Consider the following 8,392-nt stretch of genomic DNA (forward strand, 5'->3'; position numbering starts at 1 on the left):
AGAATGCAAAAGTTAGGAGAAATGACTAAATATTGTTACGCCCCCGCATGCAGGATTCAACAGCTGAACTGTGACAGTTTCAAATTTGCCTCTGGTGCATTGCAAAGCCGCAATTGAATTGAATGATACCGCTCAGCTTGCGTCTATCGCGCTTCACGAATCTCTGGATGGATTGGATCTCGGCGGCATCTGGTTCTGAGCCGTGTGATTGTATGAGTCCAGGGGTACTCAATCAGACAGTACCAGTCTGCTCGTGCCGGTGACAATGGAGGGGGTACGTGGCGACTTCTACCCTGCCAGGATTGAGGCTCATAGCATCTAGCTTAGCCTGTTAGGGGCTCAAAGACCCCGGGCATCCATGTGAGACGGATTGGCTTAGGGTTGGTGATGGACTTGATGAAGGTCGGTTTCCCGGCGCCGCGAGGTCCAAGGACTGCGATGACAAGAGCCTTTGCTTGTCCGGATGTGTTGTCTTGGCGACAACGGTGTCCACTTACTGTATGCTGGACGTCTTAAGGTATTTGCAGAAGAGGTGGACGTTATTGTTTTGTATGAAAAGTTGGATGAACCGAAGTTGACTCGGAGTAGGTTATGGCTTGAGTAAAGAGGCTGTTCCATGTTCTAAATGCCGAAACGACGGAGGCCACAGACGACCCATTCGTGATAGTCTGGGGAAGTGTTCAAGTTATAAAGAATTCAAAACCACTATATTGTACAGATTCGACGAGACCGCTTTCAACATGACTATGTACCACTTGAGATTGTTCAAAAGCACTGCCACGGCGAAAGCCATGTGAGCCTGTGAAATACCAGTTCGGCCTTGATTGGAATTTCTGATAAAGTCACCCAAGTGAAACATCACGGATCAAAGGTAAAGAGTTTTCAACCTATACTTCTATGCTGCGATCGTACGTTGCTCACACAGCATTTTGGGGCCAATGTTTTCGACGACGCACACCAAAGCAGTTGAGCAGTGGACTTCTTGCTGCGCTGACCCCGATCCCGCATCTTCTGATAGACATTATTTGACCAAATTGGATAGGCGTTAAATGGAGGGTTGTAACGTGTGGGGACAGCTGGAAAATACTTCTTGTTAACAACGAGAGTGAAAACAGAGGAACGGCATACTAGATGAGCGAGCAGGTCTCTCAGAGCTACTTAACTAGCATTGCAGCCTCTCGCTGCAAGCAAGACGGGTGCCTCAGGCATTCTCAATTGTCTTGGCCGGTTGGCCCAATGGCAAGGCGTCTGACTACGATACACAGTGGAATCAGGAGATTGTGGGTTCGACCCCCATGCTGGTCAAAATCTTTTTGTCTTTTGAACTATTCAATCAAGCGACCTGCTTGATGTGATGACAGCTTGCTTGCGCATATTTCACTATGTCTTGAAGTATTGAAAGACAATTCTGAGGGTATCTTAACGTCCCTTCGCTAGGGAAGTAGGTAAAAGTAGTGACAGGTTGTTATTCAATGCCTTGACTCAGCAACGATGTCATGTTAATTAGAATTTTAAAAAGACATCCGCGAGACCCTGCGAATATCTGCGATGCCTCTGTTCTTCTTTCTGCGGCCCCCACTATGTTAGAGTTCAGCGATGCAGAGGCTGGACTAACCACAGCGGCAAAGCTAGCAACCGTTGACCCTTTAGCCCGCAGTTGTCGTAGCCTCTTGATAACGTTCAACGTCGTAACGATCTAGTGTACTACAAACGATCTCTCGAGGGCAATATCAACGGCTCATAATCCTAACTCCGCAGTCTGTCCCGCTGACACTCCTCTACGCAAAATTCCCAACCCCTCCAAAAAGGCATAGACCGGAGGAGACCGACTGCAGGAAAAGGCAGGGGGTCTTTCACAAAGGAACCATCCGTGCCGCAATGACGTACTTGGCATAGGACCACCCAAGGTCTTGGTATTCAATGAAGCGACGGCGGGATACACGCAGAAGACAAATGAGAGCGCATGCAGGCGGCGGAAAGCGTAGCACGACATACGGGCGGAACGCGGCGGGAATACGTAAGCGTGCGACGGGACGGAATTTGGGGACTGAGACAATGGCAGGACGGCAAGGCAAGGCATTCCTCTTCTTTGCTTAAGTTGAACATCTTCGCGGCGGGCGGAAAAAGGGAAGTGCCCTGTGATACACAGCCTCCCCTGTTGATCGTTTGCGATAGGGACCAACTTCCTACAGCCTCCACAAGACGAATTGAGTTATCTTGGCGGTTGATTATCGAAAGGCAGAAAAATTAAGCACCGGGGCTGATTCCCCATCATCGGTGACGAACCCAGCAAAGTCGCTGTCGAAAAAGGCGAGGAATCTTAGAGCAGAGAAAGTCCCCAATTCCCATCCGTTCCTTTACAGCGCATTTCACGCAGTAGCGACACTGGTTGACTGAGGTGGGAAGAGGACGTTGACACGCCGCTGACGGACCGCCCAGCGGGAGACGACAGGGGTCGCATGCCACGTCGCGTGCCGACTTTCCCAGTCCACCACCAAAATGCTCCCCTTGGCTGTTCGTAAACAGCGAGCAGCGCGGCAGCGGCCCCCTCCACGCCCCTTGGCCCTGCGCCCCGTATTATCCAAATCCAGAATGTCAGCAGCAGGAAGGAGGACCACATCATTTTTTGGCATTTGCTCGCTGGCCGCCTTCTTCTCCTTGGCGAAATCTGCTGCACGGCATCTCGGATTTTTGGTCTTACTCCTCCTCCTCTTTTTCCTTTGGCCTGGGAGGTATTCTTTATTCTTTGCACCTGTCTGTCATTCTCCTCGCGCCTGTCCTTTTCTCACGTCCCCCCGCCCTCCCGCACGCCGTCTATTTTCATCCTTTCCCAAACCCAGGTCAATAAAGCGGAAACGCCAGGGTTTAACGAACGATTACGACGACAGACCTCCTTGATATGGCCCCAGAACACACATCAATCCCTTTGCATTCACGATAACCCCATCCATCCACCCAACCAACCAACCCCCTGGAAGGAAGCGCATCCGATAAGAGGCAAAGAGGGAACCCAACTCAAAATCCCATCTGTTCCCACCCGCGCGCCGCTCCCGCCCCCGACCCTCCTCCGTCCCGCCTTCATCGGCACCATTTACGCTTTTCCCCCAACCTAAACCACGACGTTGGGATAAGGCACACGAAGCCAGAGGCGACCTAAACCCAGATTCAATCTCAACGGCCGGCCGCCCCCAGCGAAAACAGCCACCCGAAACGAAGCTTGCCCCTTTAGCTCGGTCCTACGCACGGGAAGGCTTCACCCTCACCAAACCCAAACCGAGCCTCAACCTCGAAATCCCTAATCCCCCTCTTCTGCCAACCTGCACATCCGTCAGGAGGAGGAACGACTCTGACGTCTCCGCCAAAGCCTACACTCCCGCCGAAAAGAACCACCGGCCTAGGGGAAACACGCACACCCCGAGACACCCAACATGTCTTTCCCAGCCCCGTCCCGCCCGCGGCGCGGCCTCATCCTGATAGCGGCCTTCTTCATCATCACGACCCTCTTCCTCGCCGCCGCCCGCCTCGCCTCCTTCGACCTCCCCTCCATCCGCCGCCAGCAGTCAAAACCTCAACCGAAACCCTCGCCCGCGGACGCGCCCATGTCCTACGGTGAGACCGCCCGGCCGGGCTTCACCGACCTCTCCGTCCACATCACCACCCTCCCCGACCGCCACGTCCCCTCCCGCGCGAACCCGGGCCGCCGCCTCGTCATCGTCGGCGACGTCCACGGCATGCGCGCCTCCCTCGACGCCCTCCTCGCCGACCTCGCCTTCGACACCGCCCGCGGCGACCACCTCGTCCTCGCCGGCGACATGGTCAACAAGGGCCCCGACTCCCGCGGCGTCGTCGATCTCGCCATGCGCCTCGGCGCCTCCGCCGTCCGCGGCAACCACGAGGACCGCGTCCTCCTCGCCCACCGCAACATGAAGAAGACCCACGTCGCCGACGAGGACGCCCACGGCAACCCTGTCGACGGCCCCGCCGCCTCCAACGAAGACAACGACGAGAACCCCGACGAAGACACCGACGACGACCTCGAGCTCCCCGTCTTCCCCCACGGCGACTCCGCCGAGCGCGCCACCGCCAAGTCCCTCTCCAAGAAGCACATCGACTGGCTCTCCACCCTCCCCGTCATCCTCGACGCCGGCACCATCGAGTCCCTAGGCAACCTCGTCGTCGTCCACGCCGGCCTCGTCCCCGGCCTCGCCCTCAAGTCCCAGGACCCCTGGGCCGTCATGAACATGCGCGGCCTCGTCTACCCGCGCGAGGAGCTCCGCCGCCAGGAGGCCAAGAACGCCCTCGAGGAATACCGCAAGACGCACACCGCCGCGCCTGGCATTACCGACAACATGATCGAGCAGGAGCACGAGCGCCGCCGCAAGCCCGACGACCGCGTCATCGCCGTGCCCACCGACCGCCGCGACGGCTCCAGCAGCTGGCCCAAGGCCTGGAACAAGCACCAGAAGAGCCTGCCCGAGAACGAGCCCCGCACCGCCGTCGCCTACGGCCACGACTCGAAGAAGGGCCTCAACATCGACAAGTACACCTTCGGCCTCGACTCGGGCTGCGTCAACGGCGGCGAGCTGAGCGCGCTGGTCATCGAGGCGACGGCGGAGGGCGTCAAGCACGAGGTGAAGAGCATCAAGTGCAAGAAGGAGGACAAGAAGAGCAAGAAGGAGAAGAGCAGGTGATGACGGCTTGTTTGTGTGTGCAGTGTGCCCTGGACAGAGCAGGCGAAGAGGAAGAAAGAAAAGAGAAGCAAAATTAGCATATGTGGAAAGGCATATCAACGAAGGCAAAAAGAAACAAACGTTCTCTGTGCTCCTCCGCGACGGAGAGGCAGGCAGAGAGAGAATTAGAGACAGAACTCCCACCAGGCCCGGACGGGCTGGGGGAATGGATTGTATAAATGGGTGTCATGACAAGACGGGCGGAAAACCCGCTCTTATCCTAATGAACATAGTAATACCATTGGCGTTTTCGACTTTCACTTCATGACTTAGACTTTGCATTGTTTGTCATGTGGGTGAACGTGTACGACAACTTCAAATATCTACAACACTGGTTGGAGGCGGACTTTTAGACGCTCATTCGATTCCAACACTTTTAGGTAGCGCATCCTAGATCACGGCTAATACACTTGGCTGGAAAAGGCTGTCAGATTACACACACGAGCTCGTCGGAGAGCTGGGCGCAGAGGTTTGGTAACCAAGCAATCTATCTCGGGATTTTGTGCTATGTTTGCCTTCGCTCTAAGATATCATTCATCCACCGCCCGCCCTCCTCAACAATCTGGCCTTCCCCTTTTTGCCTCTGTTGTATCCATGGGTGTGTGTATCCGTCTCATTAAGTCATTCTCACGTCATGATTTGGGTAATTTGCCTCCTCGCACCAGTTACACCTTTCCTTTCTCTCCTCGGCGTGCTCACGCCTTTTGGGGTATTGTGGCAATTTATGCCTGGACCTTGGCCTTGATGATGCCCTTGAGGGTCTCGGCGTCGGCAGCGAACTTGGAGATACCCTCGCGGAGCTTCTCGACGGCCATCTGCTCCTCGTTGAAGTCGAAGCGGAAGAGGGACTCGTCGTTGATGTAGGCCTTCTTCTCGATGTCGAGGGAGGCGGCCTTGGAGGCGTCGAGCTTCTTGGGGACGGGAGCGTCGGAGTTGAGGAGCTCCTCAAGCAGGTTGGGCTGGAGAGTGTGTTAGTTGAGTTCTAGGTGAGCAACGTGACAGGGATGTAACGTACGGAGATGGTCAGGTAGTCGCAGCCGGCAAGCTCAGTGATCTCGCCAGTGTTGCGGAAAGAGGCACCCATGACGATGGTCTTGTAGCCGTACTTCTTGTAGTAGTTGAAGATGGTCTCGACGGACTTGACACCGGGGTCCTCCTCCTTGGAGTACTCCTTCTTGGTGGCGGCCTTGTACCAGTCGAGGATGCGGCCGACGAAGGGGGAGATGAGGTAGGCACCGGCCTCGGCGGCAGCGATGGCCTGGACGATGGAGAACATGAGGGTGAGGTTGGTGTTGATGCCGTGGTCGCGCTGGAGGATCTCGGCGGCCTTGATGCCCTCCCAGGTGGAGGCGATCTTGATCAGGACACGCTCCTTGTCGATGCCCTGCTGCTTGTAGAGCTGTTTCTCTTTGTTAGAATCCGATTGTCCGGAGTCAGACACTGCGGGACAAAGAAACGTACCTCGATGATGCGGAGGGCCTTGTCGACGGAGGCCTTGGTGTCGAAGGAGAAGCGGGCGTCAACCTCGGTGGAAACCTTGCCGGGGACGACCTTGAGGATCTCCTTGCCGAACTCGACGAGGAGGGCGTCGAGGGCAGCATCGACCTGCTGGTCGACGGAGCCACCCTGCTTCTTGGCGAAGGCAACGGCCTCGTCAATCAGCTTGGCGTACTCGGGCTTCTTGGAGGCGGCGAGGATGAGGGAGGGGTTGGTGGTGGCATCCTGGGGCTTGTACTTGGCGATGGCTGTCGATTGGGAATGCGGTCAGCTTTTGCTTTGGGTATTGCGTTCATGGTGTTGCGGGAGGCGGCAATGAGAAAAATAGCTCATCTGGCCAGGAGCGTGTGTCCGGCCACGGTTGGGGGGATGGAGGGGTAACGATGGCGGGGTGACGACGGTGTAACTTACAGGCGAAGTCGCCGGAGTCGGAGACAACGACGGTGCCGGTGGCCTTAAGCTGATCGAGAGAGGTAGACATTTTGGATTGTTTGATTGATCATTCAAATCGAGGGATTGAGAGACGTGACGAGATGCAAGAGGTGGGATGATGTGAAGTCGCGGTGGAGGTATTTACATATATATAGACTTTTGGTTGAGCTTAGACCCACACTCTGGGGGTGCATGCACGAGTGAAGTGGCTGCAAAAAAATTGAGGAACGGCAGCAGAACGCTGATACATACCCAGCACTGAAAGAGAGCACCAGACCTATGGGAGATGGGATGGGAACGAGCAATTAGCGGTGGTAGTGCCCCTCTAGTGGTTCAGACTTCAGTGTTGACGGGACATGACAGTCAAGACGGTGGAGGCAAGGCCCCGGACTCCAGTGCTCCGGCCAATTCAGCAACAATTATTGGGAGAGCGGGGTCCCTCCTCCCACCTCCCTCCGTGTTCCACCCCTTCTCCCTGCAACACGCTACTCCTGCTGCACCTTGATTCCCCAGCGCTTTTCTCGCATAGCAACGGCAACGGCAACCCCTCATCGTCTCGAGGCCGGGGTCAATTCATGATAAGCTGAGTAGACAAATCAAGCGATCCTCGACAGTCTCTCGCTCTCTTTTCCTCTCGGTGAAGACCTGATTCAGGAGCACATCGTACATACAACCGCTCCTCAGTCCAAGTTTCCCAACCACGGGCCGTCGAGTAATGAGCCCAGGTAGCAAGAGGTAACTCGGGCTCCATTCGCAGCAGTTTTGCCCCTCCATGACCCAGAATCGGCGTCATACCCCCAGTATTCCGCGACCTCCAAACTTCGCAGAATACCCGCCGCCGGGTCCCTGACGCAGCAACGGGCTGCTCTTCTGCAGTCTTGTAATAGTACACATAACGGCTTGACTACGGCGTTGCTGTTGCAGCAGCCATGTTCCATATTCACAAAACCAAGAGGCGGGACCGGGGCACCCTGCGCTTGTTCGGCCTTGTCGCGAGTTGTATCGGATTTTACCTCGTCTCTGGCGTCGGAGAAAAGTGACAAAACGGCCTGCCAGGAGAACAAAGGGCCTCCAGAGCTGACATAATCCGCTGGGTGCTTACAACATGCGGAAAATATCACCGCAAAAATTGCGCTGCCAACGAGAACGCAAGCTGCGCTCCCGCAGCTGCCGGGTTAAAGTCCGTGGCCCGGCGAGCTTTGCCTCGTTTCCTTTCGTGCTCTCGCTCGCCCTCGCGTCTTGGGCCAACGGTAAGGCGACATCGGACACGTGGTTTAGCCGAGCAACCTTTTTTTCTTGAGGTGTAGTCAACAAGCCTCGATGCGAGGAGAGAGGGGTCTCCATCCATGCCTCGTTCAACAGAAATTTAGCCGGTAGAGAGAGAAAGAAAAAAACGCATGGGGAACCACCATCACTTATCACACAGCCTTGGGACCTTGTTCTCGATACAAATCTTCAAGGCTGTCTTTTTCTGCACAGGCCACTACGCAGTCTGCAGCAACAGCAAAATAGCCACAGTTGATGTCATTCCGAACCACTCTTATGACATCACGTCGTTGGGTCCCGTTCCCTTTTTTATTTTGGCCCTCTCGCTGTTTCCGCGAGAGATAAAGAATGAGCATGCTGCACCCTGCTCGCTATCCGACGTTCTCCATGCAGACGACAGACGCTGGAGACGCTGTTGTATCTCATTGCGCTATTTACAGCTAAAAATGAGGCTGCGTGGCTCTCAG

General features: G+C 55.6%; 2 protein-coding genes across 2 annotated transcripts; one reads left to right on the plus strand and one right to left on the minus strand.

Annotated features, from left to right (window-relative positions):
- Nucleotides 1-3,428: 3,428 nt before the first annotated feature.
- Nucleotides 3,429-4,691, plus strand: apaH (Bis(5'-nucleosyl)-tetraphosphatase, symmetrical; the record flags this gene model as incomplete). The annotated part of the gene is made up of 1 exon (XM_036643764.1): nucleotides 3,429-4,691. One exon carries the CDS (start codon nucleotides 3,429-3,431, stop codon nucleotides 4,689-4,691), a length of 1,263 nt encoding a protein of 420 aa, XP_036490304.1.
- A 761-nt stretch (nucleotides 4,692-5,452) lies between these two features.
- CGCS363_v011916 (Transaldolase) lies at nucleotides 5,453-6,708 on the minus strand (the record flags this gene model as incomplete). The annotated part of the gene is made up of 4 exons (XM_036643765.1): nucleotides 5,453-5,689; nucleotides 5,746-6,129; nucleotides 6,192-6,475; nucleotides 6,639-6,708. 4 exons carry the CDS (start codon nucleotides 6,706-6,708, stop codon nucleotides 5,453-5,455), a joined length of 975 nt encoding a protein of 324 aa, XP_036490301.1.
- Between the last annotated feature and the right edge of the window lie 1,684 nt (nucleotides 6,709-8,392).

Source organism: Colletotrichum siamense (genome assembly GCF_013390195.1).
Source record: "Colletotrichum siamense strain Cg363 chromosome Unknown KSG_Cg363_contig08, whole genome shotgun sequence".
NCBI lineage: Eukaryota > Fungi > Ascomycota > Sordariomycetes > Glomerellales > Glomerellaceae > Colletotrichum > Colletotrichum siamense.